The following is an 18,134-nucleotide window of genomic DNA, read 5'->3' on the forward strand; positions in this document are numbered from 1 at the left end:
AGAGATTTCCATAAAAGTGTAGAGGAAAATGTATTTACAAAATAAAAATATATTGTGTTATTGGGGCTTTAATACTTTGTTGGGTCAATGTTTGGTTGAAGCCCAGATGGAGTGCACAGTAATTAGAGCAATTGGACAGTAACAGTTTAATTTCTTAATTGATTTGTTTCAGTAACATATCCTCTTTCCTTCTAAAATACAATTCCTTTCGAGTTTTAGTGGTTTTATGCATATACTCAAACACATAATTCATATTTCCCAATGATGTAACATCTAATGTAAAAAGTAACATCAAAATACTGCTTGTTCCCTCAGAATAAAAAAAAAAGACATGGCAAATGTGTAACAAGATGCTGTAGAAAAATAATATTTCCAAGTATAAAATACCATCTTGCAGTTAATGTCTGCAGTACTCAGTGGTTGTGTTGGGGAAGGGGTAAGTAAACAGGGAAAAGTCTAGAATATACTTGGGCAGGAGTTCCCTGAGAAGCTTCTGAGGCAGACTGCATAGGTAATAGTGCAGTGTCTCCTTGGTGACAGGCTTGTACCACGTCTGTCGCTCAGGGAAGTGGACGTGTGGAGGTGCACTAATACGCTGTAGCACATAGTCCGCATCACTCTCCAGATGCTCATAGGAGCCAATGAAGTCATAGGACACGGCACATGGCTGACACAGGTTGTAGATGGGCATCCAGTGCTCATTCATGCGGTCCACATCCTCATCCAGCAGATAGCGCACAAACTCAGCAAAAGTCACATCATCCCCAGCCACTGCTGTATCCTTGGCATGGCCCTTTCTGTAGCGCCTGATGATCTCGGCACCGTACTTCTCCTGGTAGGCCTTGATCTCCCCGAACTTGTTCCTGTAAGCGGAGAGAAGGCGCTCCATAGGTTCCCTGACAAACATAAACTTGAAGTAGTGTTTCAGCCTGTAGCGGATCTCCTCAGGCTTCAGGGAGGACAGGAAGAGCAGGTCACTCTTGTGGTTCATCTTGATGTTGACGTCCACGTTCTCTAGAGCCCCACTCAGGACCTTCAGAACCCTCTTCCAGTTGGAGCAGGCCACCTTGGGGACGTAGCAGTAGAGGAAGCGGTGCTCGTCGTTCACCAGGATGTGCTGCAGCAGGGTTTTCCTCTGCAGGGGGCTCAGGGACCACACACTGTGAGGCATGTTCTTCTGACCACACATGGTCCGGATGGTGCGGTTACGGATCTCCTGGAGAATCTGAATGGGGTTTGGGGGAGATGTAAAAGAAAAAAGACATTAACTAAACTCAGCAAAAAATGAAACGTGCCTTTTTCAGGAACCTGTCTTTCAAAGATAATTCGTAAAAATCCAAATAACTTCATTGTAAAGGGTTTAAACACTGTTTCCCATGCTTGTTCAATGAACCAGAAACAATTAATGAACATGCACCTGTGGAACGGTTGTTAAGACACTAACAGCTTACAGACGGTAGGCAATTAAGGTCACAGTTATGAAAACTTAGGACACTGAAGAGGCCTTTCTACTGACTCTGAAAAACATAGAAAGAAAGATGCCCAGGGTCCCTGCTCATCTGTGTGAACGTCAAGGAGGCATGAGGCCAGCAGATGTGGCCAGGGCAATAAATTGCAATGTCCGTACTGTGAGACGCCTAAGACAGCGCTACAGGAAGACAGGACGGACAGCTGATCGTCCTCGCAGTGGCAGACCACGTGTAACAACACCTGCACAGGATCGGTACATCCAAACATCACACCTGTGGGACAGGTACAGAATAGCAACAACAACTAACCGAGTTACACCAGGAATGCACAATCCCTCCATCAGTGCTCAGACTGTCCATAATCGGCTGAGAAAGGCTGGACTGAGGGCTTGTAGGCCTATTGTAAGGAAGGTCCTCACCAGATATCACCGGCAACAACGTCGCCTATGGGCACAAACCCACCATCACTGGACCAGACAGGACTGGCAAAAACTGCGCTTCTCTGAGTCGCGGTTTTATCTCACCAGGGGTGATGGTCGGATTCACGTTTATCGTCGAAGGAATGAGCGTTACACCGAGGCCTGTACTCTGGAGCGGGATCGATTTGGGGGTGGAGGGTCTGTCATGGTCTGGGGCGGTGTGTCACAGCATCATCGGACTGAGCTTGTTGTCATTGCAGGCAATCTCAACGCTGTGTGTTACAGGGAAGACATCCTCCTCCCTCATGTGGTACCCGTCCTGCAGGCTCACCCTGACATGACTCTCCAGCATGACAATGCCACCCGCCATACTGCTCGTTCTGTGCATGATTTCCTGAAAGACCGGAATGTCAGTGTTCTCCCATGGCCAGCGAAGAGCCTGGATCTCAATCTCATTGAGCACGTCTGGGACCTGTTGGATCGGCGTGTGAGGGTTAGGGCCATTCTCCCCCAGAAATGTCCGGGAACTTGCAGGTGACTTGGTGGAAGAGTGGGGTAACATCTCACAGCAAGAACTGGCAAATCTGGTGCAGTCCATGAGGAGGAGATGCACTGCAGTACTTAATGCAGCTGGTGGCCACACCAGATACTGACTGTTACTTTTGATTTTGACCCCCCCTTTGTTCAGGGACACATTATTCAATTTCTGTTAGTCACATGTCTGTGGAACTTGTTCAGTTTATGCCTCCGTTGTTGAATCTTATGTTCATACAAATATTTACACATGTAAAGTTTGCTGAAAATAAACGCAGTTGACAGACTTTTTTTAAAGACTTTTAAGATAATAGTACAATATAACTCGTGTCAATCTAATACCTACCCAACATGTTATGATATGCATTCCATCAGAGTAGACCACTAAGATAATGTAAATGATGTAGCAAATGCGTCCCATAAAATGTTCATGGGCAAACGGCACTTGATTTCTATTAAATATCTGTAGTGCTCAAGCAAGGCCTAACATTTCATGACGAGATGGCATCATGTACTTTTATATAAATAAAATGACTTTGAAGTTATAGCCTACATTATTTGTTTACACAAAGTATCCTGTGACAACAAAAACATTAATGGAGTAATAAGTCCTTTAGTTATTTGGTTATGAATACATTTGTCGGCCTAAGGTATTTTAAAGTCATATTCTTCCAAAACATTTCCAGCCAAATCAAGTGGTGGGCTACTGGGAATCTACAGACCGTGGCTACAGTTTACCTGGGATTCTGCGTCCACAGCTGGATCAAGATTTCGGGCTTGTCTGAGGTAGCCTGACCTCTTGCTGTATCCCAGAGGTGGTGGTGTCTCCATACTATTCAGCATTCCTTTCTCTATCATAAGCAGAAGGCCCCCGGACGCCACGATCACAGCGAACGTCAGCACCGATGGTAAGACAGCAGAGCTGCGGCGTAAAGAGCCGGAGTTCACCGTTTTTCTGAAGTTTATCACGGACCCGCTCCTGGCCCCTCCAGCCTTTTTCAGTCCGAAATCTTGGTTTCGCGGAGGCATCATCGATCTCTGAATGATGTACGTTGGCTATGTGATATGTTGTTTTTATGAGGAGAAAAAAGTGTGTAAACTACCACGTACACATAATATCGTATTCTCAGTAGGCTGCTACTACCAAAAATACTCCTGTTCCTGTAAAAAGAAGAAAGCATCAGAGGGGATTGTGGGAGCTGTAGTTGTGGAGTATATTTTGGGTTTGGGAGGGAGCAGGGAAGGACTTTACGAATCCTATGCCGATTTCTACTGGAAGACCAGCCTACCTACAGTTGTAACTAGCTGTTTTCAGTTTATTACTGCATTATGAATGTCTGTCTTTCCAACAGCAGTTTTGCACATTGATCTGATAAAGAAGTAACATTTTTGTATTGCTTTACTTTAGGCCTATTTTTTAGGGTGGTGCTAAATCATTGGAATAGTGTCCAACTATGGAGGCCTTTGTGCTCCGTGAATTGGGGAAGCACCCACTCATTGGTCCTTTTGCAAGGGCTGGCTCAAGATACACAACGAAGTCAGTCATGCCAGTCTTGCCCCACAGCCAACGAACAATAACGGTGTCACGTATGTCCTCCATATATAAATACAGAGAGAGAGAGCGCATATTCGTCACATCAAATTTTAGCCCAATATTTGAGATCCATTGCACTGCGGCTTATTGAAGTGAGATTTTCTATACTAATATAGTAATCATTTTCAGACAGAATGTGATAGGCCACTTCACTGTGACAGACCGTGAAGACTGTCAATGACAAACAAGCACCTCCACTCCGAATCAAATCAAAGACATATACTATGCCTATCCAGACATTATTTATACTAGATCAACAGCCAAAACTATTATGTGAACATATACTATAAAGGCCTAGGCTAGGCAACGATTTTTAACAAACAGGAGAGTGGCATCGTAGCCTAGAGGAAGGAGATCGCTTGTGGACGTTGGGTGATTTTTGTGCCAAGCGCAGCCTCCGCCAGCCACACCCTCACGTGCGTGCAACTGTGCGGGACTCTATTTCTCATCAGAGCCGTCTGTAAGCTTGGCCATGCGTGCTTGTCTGTCGCGAGCACCCGCAGCATCAGCAACACAAAGAGGGTCGAAGAGCTGTTAGATTGGAGATACAAGGCGCCGCCGGCAACTTCAAGGCCGATTTGCGGGGAAACAAGATCACTTATAAGGTGGTGGAGCTTGTTCTTTATTCTGGCATATTTTCTTTGTCATAAATGGTGTCTTTATTTTCAATAGGCTGCTGACCTTGTCACAGCCTCTCGTTTTCATTGACCTGCTGACGATTGCTCCATCCTTTACAGATGTGTTTGTGCGTTGTAAATGGACAATGTTGTTTTATTTATATATAAATGCGTGAACATATTTGGCATGGCTCGAATTGCGGCGATAATTGGCTATTTGTCATTTTCATTATCATATTTTCGATGATTGCATCAATTGGATGTTCACCCTACAGCTTTCGTTTGTTGGCTACTGTCTCAATATACAGTAGGCATATTTGTGATAACATATTACATAAAGGATAGATGCTTTGTGCTCCATATCATGCTTTACGTGCGCCTTCTTATAGCAATGTATATATAACCAAGAATGCAGCGCCTCTGTTATAATGAAAATCTTTACTATGTTGCCGACCCCCCCACGCTCTCTTGGGTCCATCCCTGCATCACTTCCATGACGTAGGGCCTACCTGTGACATATCTTATTTTGCCATGGACCCGAGAGATGCCATTATGCATTTCACGGGCCATTCTTTCGATCCTTATCCCCATATATTAGATGGAATGTATAAAACAGAAATCATTGTCTCAAACGTTGTAACATCGGATATGTGGTGTTTCAGCCAATGATTTTGGCCTCGTTCTTCAATGCAGCATTTACCGTTATATATTGCAATTTTCCTTCGATTGTAGTCCATGAATTTTGCCAGAAATTGACATTCAGGTTTCTTATCTGTAGTAAAGATACAGTTGGCTGATGCTGAGTTGTCTACATATCAGTTATGGTTGGCTTCTTTCGAGTATCTCATTAGCTTACTCATTGCAGAATGAGCAATAAGAAGATCCAGTTAAGCCCCATGCCTTGATGTGTAGACTTTTTAAAAACTGCCCAGCCTTGTTTGTCTCCCAGATGGGGAGCATTGTTGACAATAGACCTCTGAGAGGGTTACATATCTCATAGCTCATACATCTAACCCTAAATGAGCTCTGAGTACCTACTTCCATGTCTTAAATGAGCCCAGTGGCTTGGCAAAAATAATTATATCCCTGCTCAAAGTCTATGGATATATATGGTTGGGTAGGTGATAAGTGGGCACATAGACAGATGGATGCTCCCCCCTACTGTAGCACTGAATGTTTGGAGTCATCAAAATGAGTTGCTGCATTTTGTAGCCCTGTAGTCTGTACTGTACCCTTTGCAGTGGGAACTAGAGAAACAATTTCCCAAAGCGTCACTTTCACTGTCAATAATTCATGGGGCAGGGGATACATTTTTTATTTTTTTAGAAAGAACATAAAATACTGCATTGGTATTTGGTACCTTGCCAAGGTGTAAGGTCCTCCGCTTTTGACAAGTGTTTGTGGTTTCTCAGATACAGTAGCTTAGTCAAGTCGTCTCTTGCTATATACAGAAATTAAATCCGTTGTCAAAACCATACTGTATTGGTATGTTGTTTGTTTATACATTTGACTTTGCCATATAAACAGGTTGTACTCCCCGTAATCTATGGTGAGAGAGATTACATGTAACAAAAATTATTGTTGATATACTGTAAGAAATTACAAATGGAAATGTGCTCAAGCAGCATCTTATTGGGAGGATGAGGACATGTCTCTGTGTCACACAGTGTAATTACATCACTTGATTCCTTCCCAGGTCTGTCCAAATTGTAATTTGACCCTGTGGTCTTTAAGTACAGTATGATAGTGCATTTTCACAGATTTGGTTCAAGCTAAAATAGCAGTCACAGAAAGCATCCTCGAGGGAATTCTAGGAATGAATGAATGGAATGAATTGATATGCATCCTGTTTTCCCAGCGTTGTCGACAAACTACTCTATGAAGGGTTGTTTTTGTCTGCATTCAGTACTGACTTCCTCTTCCATAAATGGATCTGAGCCATTCCTGTAATAGATTTTAGTCAATTTTCCCTATAGTTTTATCCATGAGCCTCTTTCCACAGCATCCGATCCAATCACACTATTCAAACACAGCACAATTCCTGGAGCACCACATAGTTAAATCCATCAGGACATGACATTCCTGAATAAGAATTGGACCAGTTTTTCATAAAGCATCATCTAACAGGCCAGTCATACTGGAGGAATTTCATTCCGATCAATACACATTTGCATTCAAATTAAAAGCCACATGTTACGATATACGAGCAATGGCTGCTACTGTATGACTGAGAGTCATCGCTGCAGGCTGTTGATCTTGGCCTATAAATCTCCCTGCTCGTATAATGTTAAATGATTTAGACTTATTTCTCCTCACATTTCCCCTGTGTGTGTGTGTGTTTTATGGGAGTTTCTAATAATAAAGCCAGTCAGAGAGCAGTGAGTCTTTGATGTGTTATACTGCTGTAATGAAGCCAGCCTCCAGGCTGGTAAAGCCCCATCATTACCATATCCTTATGAGACTGCAGTGTGATAATACTGCCAATGCTCTGAGGGGCTTTATAGGTGACTCATACATGCCTATTAGGCTGTAACGCGACACCCCATTATGCTTCTGGAGGAGACCCTTCTAACTTTGAAATAGTGATGGCTAGTAGTCTGCTATCCAAATACAATTATTTTTTATCTGATGCAATTACTGTACTTTATCTCAGATTACAATACAATGTATTTCTCAATAAAACTTGTATAGCTTTACCCTAATATAACATTTGGATTTTAGTCCAATAAAGCCTCATCATTTTATGATCATCCAATGATATCTCTTTAGACCTGATGCTTTCTAACCCTCTCAGATGTGTATAATCCTATACAATTGATCTTGTGACTGTTAGAGCCCTCTGTCAACATCCTGATTCCACCAGACTACTCTATGAAGGAGTCCACAAAGACTATGCATTCCTCAAGACTGCAAGATGGGTCTCCTGACATTAGGGAAGTGCTCTGAGAGACTGCTATAACACGAGACCCACTGTAGCACATGCACTATAATAGGCACACATACACAGTTACTCACGCACATTTGCAGTTCATTCACAGTGATCGGCTTTGTGTGCGTCAGCCAGTTGAAATGACAAAATGCGACTCTGTTCTCCTGCACTGGCAGATCAGGCTAGGAAACAAAGTATCACTTTGTGCCTCCTTAGGCTCGCAGCAACTGACACAGCAGGACACCCGGCGTCTCTCCTATCACAGGCCGACAGACCACCCCTTCCTCACGCCCTTCCCTCAGAGAGACACCTCCTAGCCACTTAAACATGAACGTGTCTACACACAGTCCCACAGAAAGTTCTATATGCATGCAAACATACTGCAGATGCCATGTGCCGACAATCACAACAAATAGCCACTGCGTGGACTTGCAGTCTTAACATTTGGAAACAAAAACACATGCAAGGGGTACACACACGGACACACTCAAGCCCTCACTGCATCTGCGCAGTGACACCTGACTCCAGGTAATGCCCTAGTTCCACAGTGACAGCAGGCAGGTTGAACGGCCACGCGCACACACAACACTCGCATAGAGATACAGTATCTCCGCACACAGACACAATAGCAGCAAGGTAAGACTGCATTCTTACACAGTAACGAAAGCTATTTCTCTTTAAACATCCATTGTGTCAATTGTAAAGTACATGTACTGTATGTGTAGTACTGGAGCACAATGGTAGAATGATATAATTACTGTTAGCTTGCTCTTGACGCAATTCAACATGTAGCAGGTTGGTGTAATGCTCAACACCCAATGGAATGGAACAGCATTTTACATTTCTTCCTGGTAAATTAATAATGCTTTACTGTATTCTCCAAGTTCATAGGATGCAAATATGCTTCAGTAGGTAACATTAAAAACAGTTTGCACATGAAGTGTCGGCCTCACATCACTGTGCCATTGTGAGATGGCCAGTGTGAGAGGAAAAAAGGCCAATTTGTTTAGTTTTTTTGTTATTGTATGGCACAGGATGGAAGCCTATTACCTCACTAGTGGTCAGTAGGGTAAGTGTAACCCTGTTGGTCATGTGACTGCTGCTTTGTGTATCTCACGCTCTGTCCCACCATCCAACCTTTTCTCCTCTGTCTTCTGCTACTGTTCACATCTAGACTTCAATTTAGTCCATCTTCTCTTTGATCCCTTCTATCTTCCTCTTTTTCACTCCAACTCCTGCTGTCATATTATAGCTGATGTTGTTGCTCTCGGTTTTATAGATGATATATTCTTGCATATGGTAAGACTTGCAGTATGGTGACAGGGAACATCATCTGGCCATCATATTCCTGTCGATCTCATTGTGGTGTCAGCTTGTATGTGTTAGCGAAGCAGTGGTGATAGTTGAGTCTTCCTTGGAGTGAGGAGGGACAAGCCTCTTGTGGTGGTAGATCCCTCTGGCGTCTCCTTCGGTTCTGATTTGCCAAGACTCTGTTGCCATGGGAACCTGTGGTTGCTAAACTTCAGATATTTCTCATCAGAGGATGGGGAGAAGAGAGAGTGAGACAAAGAGAGGGGTAAATGTGACAATAACAACCCTGTTGTAATGCATTGCAGACGTTATTGGCACTCTAGTCAATAACAACCGATATTCTGTAACCAACTAGAGGCCCTGACCTGAATCTATGGATTCTATGTCCTTGTCCCCCACGCCCACCTTGCTATGTAGTACTACTTACTAGGTTTGCTTCCTCATTATAAGGGACATTTGTAATCCAATTAAAAACTTGCCTTCAGGCTACAGGTATCTGTTAAAGTAAGGGAATTTGGCTCCAACCCTCATCCTCATCCATACCTTCAAATACCTTAGTTGCCCTCCATTTCATACCTGATCGCCATCCTATATTTTTAATAACAACCCCAACGCTGCTGTTTATCTTTCTGTTTGTATTTTATTTCCCTTTGTTTCTCCCAAAGCCGCAGAGAGAGGAAGCAGCAGCAGCAACGCCGCTGGTCTGGGTAAAACATTGTGCAGAAGGGCAGATCGATGTTCCCTAAGGTTTTTCTGCAGTGGTGCGCAGCCCTGTCAAGTTGTGCCGCTAAAATAGGTAAAGGGTTGCACAGTTCCACCTCGTCTGTCCGCTTCGACAACAAGCTGTTTACGCTGTCAAGCTACGACACTTTAGCCAACCCATTGCGCTATTTATCATAGCACTGAGCTATGCCATTGAGCTATGGCAGTTAGCTGTTAGCTGTCCTACTGTGCTTATGACAATCAGCTGTGCTATGAAGCCATTGCACAGGGCTGTGTCACAGTGGAGTGATGTTGAGCTCTTCAGTGGCTACACAGCAGCTCCACTGCAACACAGCATTGTGATGCTATGCCACTGTCACACTGTGTTGCAGCTGTACCCTTGTCAAAGGCATCTCTCTCTCTCTGCTTCTGCAGAGCACATGGCCGCTCCTCGTGCTTCTCTCATCCCATCTGCAGCTCTGCTCTCAAGTCTGTCTACCACAGCACAGACAGGCGCACACACTCATATTCACACACACTCATATTCACACACTCATATTCACACACACACACACACACACACACACACACACACACACACACACACACACACACACACACACACACACACACACACACACACACACACACACACACACACACACACACACACACACACACACACACACACACACACACACACACACACACTGCCATGCAGACACATGCTCAACATACACTCATATTGTCAGCTCAGCTAAAGCTATTCTACTCACACACCCAAAATATGCCCAGGCACATAGAGTGCCTTCAGAAAGTATTCACACCCCTTGACTTTTTCCACAGTGTGTTGTTCTACATCCTGAATTTAAAATGTTTAAAATATGCCGTAATGTCAAAGTGGAATTATGTTTTTTGAAATTTGTAAAATTAATAGAAAATGAAAACTGAAATGTATTGAGTCAATTCAACCCCTTTGTTATGGCAAGAATAATTAAATTCAGGAGTAATTTAAAAAAAAATCTTAACAAGCCACATAATAAGTTGCATGGATAATAATAATAATAGTGTTTTACATGATTTTTGAATGACTACCTAATCTCTGTACCCCACACACACAATTATCTGTAAGGTCCCTCAGTCGAGCAGTGAATTTCAAACACAGATTCAACCACAAAGACCAGAGAGATTTTCCAATGCCTCGCAAAGAAGGGCGCCTATTGGTAGATAAAATAAAAAAAGCAGACATTGAATATCCGTTTGAGCACGGTGAAGTTATTAATTAAACTTTGGATAGTGAATCAATACACTGAGTCACTACAAAGATACAAGCGTCCTTCCTAACTCAGTTGCTGGAGAGGAAGTAAATCAAGGATTTCACCATGAGGCCAATAATGACTTTGAAACAGTTACAGAGTTTAATGGCTGTGATAGGAGAAAATGGAGGATGAGTCAGCAACATTTTAGTTTATCCACAATACTAACCTAAATGACAGTGAAAAGAAGGAAACCTTTACAGAATTTAAATATTCCAAAACATGCATCCAGTTTGCAACAAGGCACTAAAGTAATACTGCAAAGAATGTCACAAAGCAAACAGTGTTATATTTGGGACAAATCCAATACAAAATATTACTGAGTACCACCATCCATATTTCCAAGCATAGTGGTGGCTGCATCATGTTATGGGTATGCTTGTAATCATTAAGTACTGGAGAATTTGTCAGGACAAAAAAGAAACGGAATGGAGCTAAGCACAGGCAAAATCCTAGGGGAAAACCTGGTTCAGTCTGCTTTCCAACAGACACTAGGAGATGAATTCACCTTTCAGCAGGACAATAACCTAAAACACAAGGCCAAATCTACACTGGAGTTGTTTACCAAGAAGACACTGAATGTAACTGAGTTACAGTTTTGACTTAAATCTACTTGAAAGTCTATGGCAAAATTTGAATATGGCTGTCTAGCAATGAACAACAACCAACTTGACAGAGCTTGAAGAATTTTGAAAAGAATAATGGGTAAATGTTGCATAATTCAGGTGTGGAAAGCTCTTAGAGACTTACCCCAAAATACACATTATGTAAATTAGATATTTCTGTATTTCATTTTCAATAAATTTGCCAAAATGTCTAAAAACATGTTTCCAATTGTCGTTATGGGGTATTATGTGTAGATGGGTGAGAACAATATATATATTTAATACATTTTGAGTTCAGGCTGTAACACAACAAAATGTGGAATAAGTCAAGGGGTATGAATACTTTCTGAAGGCACTGTACATCCATACCCACGCACATACTGTACACATATGCAAACACTCATACACACTTCCACAGCAATTACATGAATACCGGCATACACTAACACAGTCACTACTCCCTTACAACCAATAACATACTCTCACGCACATCAATACACACATTATACACATTCCCTCTTATACATCTCCACACGTGATTGCTGGCTCCTTGTCCTGCCCTAACTATGGTCAGTCAGGACAAAGAGCCATTCTTGGTGAGACATTTCTGAGAGGCTCTGTCAGACCCTGTCACCCTCAGAAAGGAGAAGCATGTAGCAGAGAGAGTACAGCACGTTGTTGATCACACTCTCTGTCTCTCCCTCTCTTTCTCTCTCCCTCTCGCTCCCTCTATCTCTACCCCCCTGTCTTTAAATGTCTGTCTCTATTTCTCCCCATCTCTTTCTCAGGACTGTCTCACCATGCCAGGCTTCTGGCCCAAGTGCTTAGAATTTTACACACCATGTGTTTACACTGTACATCTGAAAATCTGTTGCTCAACAACGTGATGGTGTCTAGAGACTGACAGGTGTTGGATGAGAGGTTTTGCAGCCAGAGAGCTATGTGTGTGAGGGAGGTGTTGAGACGATTCTCTGGTGGTTTGTGTTTTACCAAACATGCAAGATATCACCAGCATGTTTCATGTCGATACATTATGTTTCTTAAATGGTGTCTGTTAGAAGTGGTGGTGGTCTTGGTGGGTGTACCATGTGGTTTTGATCTGAGGGAGCACTGCAGTCATGTGTGACGAGTATTATCCACGTTGTGCTTACGTGGAGGGTCTGTAATCAAATGCAGGTCTGGAGCAACAAAGTGCTTCCCTGCTGGGTTAACACATTATTCACAGCTGCAGTGAGGCAAGGAGAGGAGGAGAGGCAGAGGGAAATAATACTGTGAGTATCCTGTGATTTTGTTCAGTTGTGATTATATTGATTTGAAAAGTGCGTTGGGTGTCATTTGAAAGGTGTGTTAGTGTCATATAATTGCAAAACTTTTTCCAGCTATCTTAGGTGTTTGTTTGGCTTTATAATAGCAGTGATGTGTGTAGCACAGTGGTCTCTGAGCGGTTCCCCTTGCCATTAACAAGCTAGTCACCAAGGGACCCTCCGAAAGAGGGGAGAGAGGAGCATAGCTAGATAGAGGAGAGCAAGGGACAAGTGTGCCATTCAAAGTGCGCCCTTTGCGTGAACTCTCATGTTTCTCTCTTCACTCAGTGAGTGCTGCTCTGTCCACAGCATTTTCACTTTTTCTTTCCTGACAAGGGACTCTCACACTAAAGACAACTACAACCTCCATGATCACTCCCTTTTTCTCTCACCACAGACAAGGTGTGCCGTTACCATGGCTACGGACGCCAGTGAAACTCATTTAGAGGTAACCGTATCCGAAAGCCCAGGTAAATAGGAAAACAAGAGTGATTTTAGACACAGCCTTAAAGAGACAGGACTTAGACTAGAATGAATGATAACATCAGGATACAATGAGGCCTTTGTTGGCTTATATTTAGAGCTCTCTTTAAGTGTCTCTTTAAGAAATGCATGGTGTGGTGATGTGTAGTACAGTAACTGATATCAAAAGCTTTCATAGGCCTATCTGAGATGTGTGTGATGTGCTAAGGCCTCTATGTGTTTTTCTGCACTACGCTCCTGCTCGAAGAGCTGCTCTTTTATCTCCTATTGATATTTACTATGGTGAACTGATACATTCTGAGTTGATTGAATTGGCAGGACAAAAACAAAAGGGAAGAAAACAACATGAATCAGGACAGCGAGCAGTAAATGGCAGTAGATTATTGATATACGAGCTACGGTAAATAACAAAAATGAATCAATAGGATAGTTTTAGTTGACTATGGTCCAGGCCTTGGTAAATCAATACACGGCCCACATCTCTCCACTTTATGCTCGGGCTTGAAGCATTTCCTTTCTCCATTCACAAACAGTCTAATGTAATGTTGCGCTGTAGTTCAAAATGTCGGTATGTGTTGGGAGCAGAATATTAGTAGTAATAGCTTTACTATGTACAAGATATGTTATGCGGACCATTCATAGACTTAACCCAGGAGTCGGCTAGCTAGAGTAGACGTGTGGAGTGCTGCTGAGTGTCCTGCTGAGTGTCCTACTCTGTCCTTCACAGTTTCACGCGTGAGTGTGTGAGCACGCCAGAGGCAGTGAGTGCAGTATGGGCTGGCTAGTGAAACAGAGCAGAAGCAGTGCAGGACAGGTCCTGATGCTGGGAGAGCAGATCACGCTGTGGGGAAATAGGATCTCAGTGCCACAGTACAATAACACTCAGCACTTCCACAGAGGGAGTGAGAAACAGTCTGACAGTCAGAGATAAATAGGCTAGAGAAGCTCATCAGTTTACTCAATAACACACACTAAAACACAGAGGCTGAGTCCAGTAGACTCTCAGGGTTGGCTCAGTCAGCAGTCTGGTTCAACAGACTGGCACACTGTTGACATCCTGTTGATAAACGGTTGGTGCACTGTTCTGTTAAGGCCTTTGTTTTTCTAAATTGCACCATTGTTAATAAATGATAAGGTAACACTAATTCTATGATTGAATTATACCACCGATGTGGTGGATTGGATATGAGGACAGATTATGATTTGGCTGAGGTCTTGGTAAAGGTGGACATTTTGATAAGATTTACATGGTCACGAGTTAAGAGTCAACATGCAGTATAGTATTTGAATCACTAAGGATAGATGGATATAGATGCTGATGCTTTTAGCACAACGCACTACTCAAACCCACACAGCTGCCAGAGATGACGATATGGAGTTTACTGTATCATTTCCCACAATGCCCCTGTGCTGCAACACACGCTAAGTGAAATCCCACACTGGTTGCTACTTATAGCCCTGAAAGGGATACTCAGAGAGCCCAGAAAGTGTTTGTCTTCACAGTGGTGTAGAGTAGCCTGGTAACTCTAACCCACTTCAGTTCATCACAGGACCTCCCACTAACACACACACAGTCTTGTATAACTAACCTTGTGGGGGGACACAATTCAGTCCCATTCAAAATCCTATTTCCCTATTTATTTAACCTTTATTTAACTAGGCAAGTCAGTTAAGAACAAATTCTTACTTACAATGACAGTCTACCAAAAGGCCTCCTGCGGGGGCAGGGGCTGGGATTACAGATAAAATCTATTAAATAAAAATATATGACAAAACACACATCACAACAAGAGAAACAACACAACATTACATAAAGAGAGACCTAAGACAACAACATAGCATGGCAGCAACACATGACAACACAGCATGGTAGCAACACAACATGACAACAACATGGTAGCAACACAACATGGCAGCAGCACAGCATGGCAGCAGCACAAAACAGTGTACAAACATTATTGGCCACAGGCAACAGCACAACGGGCAAGACGTTAGAGTCAACAATACATCACGCGAAGCAGCCACAACTGTCAGTAAGAGTGTCCATGATTGCGTCTTTGAATGAAGATATTGAGATAAAACTGTCCAGTTTGAGTGTTTGTTGCAGCTCGTTCCAGTCGCTAGCTGCAGCGAACTGAAAATGACGAGCACAGGGATGTGTGTGCTTTGGGGACCTTTAACAGAATGTGACTGGCAGAACGGGTGTTGTATGTGGAGGATGAGGGCTGCAGTAGCTATCTCAGATAGACGGGAGTGAGGCCTAAGAGGGTTTTATAAATAAGCATCAACCAGTGGGTCTTGCGACGGGTATACAGAGATGACCAGTTTACAGAGGAGTATAGAGTGCAGTGTCCTATAAGGAGCATTGGTGGCAAATCTGATGGCCGAATGGTAAAGAACATCTAGCCACTCGAGAGCACCCTTACCTGCCGATCTATAAATTACATCTCCGTAATCGAGCATGGGTAGGATGGTCATCTGAATCAGGGTTAGTTTGGCAGCTGGGGTGAAAGAGGAGTGATTACAATAGAGGAAACCAAGTCTAGATTTAACTTTAGCCTGCAGCTTTGATATGTGCTGAGAGAAGGACAGTGTACCGTCTAGCCATACTCCCAAGTACTTGTATGAGGTGACTACCTCAAGCTCTAGAGGTAGTAATCACACCTGTGGGGAGAAGGACATTCTTCTTACCAAATCACATGACCTTTGTTTTGGAGGTGTTCAGAACAAGGTTAAGGGCAGAGAAAGCTTGTTGGACACTAAGAAATCTTTGTTGGTGAGCTTTTCACACAAAATCCAGGGAGGATTTTAACCCCTAACCTTAACCCGAAAACCTTAACCCGAAACCTAACCCTAGCTCCAAACTCTAACCCAAAAACGAACTTTAGCTCCTAACCCTAAACCTAACCCTAACACTAACCCTAAACCCCCTAGAAATAGCATTTCATCTTGTGGGGACTAACAACATGTACCCAGTATGTCGACAACAACAAAAAGTTTACTATTCTAGTATAGTTACACACACACTGACATAGATACACACATAGCTGCTCATACAGACACATGGCTGCTCATGAAGACCTACGGGTCGAAACATTGTAACAATAAAATCACCTGGGAGCATGAACAGCAGCATTTTCATGAATTCACCCATAACTCCAGCACCTACAAAGAAGTACCTGGATGTGCGTATGTTCTTCAGCTTTTCCTCATGCAGACACACAGCGGATCACATGCACTAATCCAGGAAAACACACCCCCTAACCACCCCTGATGTGGGAATGTTTAGATTATATGTCTTAAAGTTTATATCTGACTGGCAAGGAAAGCTAACAAGGCGATTAAAGATTTGGAATCAAAGGTCCTCCTCTTATCTTCAGTTCAACACTGTGGCATTGAAAACTGCTCTGTTGCAATGACTCAATCATGACCAACTGAAATCATGCCCTATCAGTGTGAGCCAGTGGAGGGGTTTGCATCGTCCGTGGTTGTGTAGTAGGTAGGTACACTATAATTTATGTTTTGGACAAAGGTAATTTACTGAATCAATATTTCAAGCCTGGATACTGGTCTATAATTCACATGGCCAATACCAGCAAAATGATATTGTAATGTAATCATTATGTTGTTATAGTAGCAGTAAGCAACCGCCTTGTAGATAAATGAACAACAAGCTTCCTTGTCCATGAGACTTTCTTGTCCTTAAGTGCATTATGAGGTTAGGACTCAGGGTGCGAATCTCTAATGAATTTGTAGAGAGAAGAAATGAGATGTACACTGTAATGTGTCCTTTACACACTGACATGGACATTTCCAGAGATAAGCTTCGGCACTCAGGGAACCGCATTTTATACTTTGATAAACAGGAAATTCTCTTGAGCATGACTGTCAATATAATTTCCTGTCTTCGCTGTAGTAGAGCTTCATCAGTCAATATTATAGCAGGGGATTCTGTAGATATCATATTGGTTTGTTTTGTTTGTGGCCTAGCTGGTCTGGTGTGTTAGCATTCTACCACTTGGCAGATCTAAAATGCTCTGTGAGCATGCTGAGCACCAATGTTCACATTAGGAGCTCCCTACACTTTAATAATGTTGCATTTCCACTGAGGATTTACCCTAGTGTTTTACCAAAAAGCCTCAGACTTTTGTGTTTCCACCTCCACGGCCCGGGTCCTGGGACTCACTGGGACCTGCACTATCTTGGCTTAATGGATCATCAAATAATTGGCATATACATTACTCTCACAGAATTTCCATGTGGGAGAGAATATTAGAAATTTAATCAAAGCCTATTGGATGATCATATGTTTTTAACTAGAACAGAATCATTTGTAACTGACTTTTTACGACATAACATAGGTACAGCAAATCCCCTTATTGTATGGGACACTTTTAAATGTGGCTTTAGAGGACATGCAAGTCAATACTCATCTTTAAAACAAAAGCAATTTAGGTCAAAATAGTTCATATTAACAAAGTAAAAAGGACTAACAGTACAGATAGATAGCGTTATTCTACGTTATAGAAAAAACAAAAAGAAATAGAGGAACTTATTCAAGAAAGATCAAATGCAACATATTATAAAAAAATAAAGTGAACTGGATGGAATATGCGAGAAAAAAACAAAACATCTTCAACATAGAAATGCTACCAAAAATAATTTACTGAAACTTGATACGAATGAGGAAGCTAATTATTTTAAGCATATGTTTTCATTTCAGTCTCCTCCATCTTCACTAACCGATGTTAATTGTATGGATTTTTTTTCTGTTAATAATGTAAAATTAACAACTGTACAGAAAGACTCATGTGAAGGCCAAACTACAGAGGAGGATTTTATTTATGCAAT

The 18,134-nt window shown here is 42.5% G+C and overlaps 2 protein-coding genes across 3 annotated transcripts in view; one reads left to right on the forward strand and one right to left on the reverse strand.

Moving 5' to 3' along the window:
* Positions 1–52: 52 nt before the first annotated feature.
* On the reverse strand, positions 53–3,617 carry chst14 (carbohydrate (N-acetylgalactosamine 4-0) sulfotransferase 14). The gene is made up of 2 exons (XM_055923045.1): positions 3,161–3,617; positions 53–1,225 (listed from the first exon to the last, which is right to left on the reverse strand). Exons 1-2 carry the CDS (start codon positions 3,452–3,454, stop codon positions 398–400), a joined length of 1,122 nt encoding a protein of 373 aa, XP_055779020.1. The 5' UTR covers positions 3,455–3,617; the 3' UTR covers positions 53–397.
* A 598-nt stretch (positions 3,618–4,215) lies between these two features.
* cracd (capping protein inhibiting regulator of actin dynamics) overlaps positions 4,216–18,134 on the forward strand; it is a 29,556-nt gene continuing 15,637 nt past the window's right edge. Inside the window, exons 1-2 of one of the 2 annotated variants that reach the window (XM_055923033.1) lie at positions 4,216–4,621; positions 9,539–9,669. In XM_055923033.1, coding sequence (XP_055779008.1) covers positions 9,609–9,669 — 61 coding nt within the window. In that variant the 5' untranslated portion in view covers positions 4,216–4,621; positions 9,539–9,608. Of the gene's footprint in view, positions 4,622–9,538; positions 9,670–11,839; positions 13,271–18,134 lie in introns of those variants that run through there. The other variant, XM_055923032.1, reaches the window with a different exon arrangement.

Source organism: Salvelinus fontinalis, chromosome 5, assembly GCF_029448725.1.
Source record: "Salvelinus fontinalis isolate EN_2023a chromosome 5, ASM2944872v1, whole genome shotgun sequence".
Taxonomy (NCBI): domain Eukaryota; kingdom Metazoa; phylum Chordata; class Actinopteri; order Salmoniformes; family Salmonidae; genus Salvelinus; species Salvelinus fontinalis.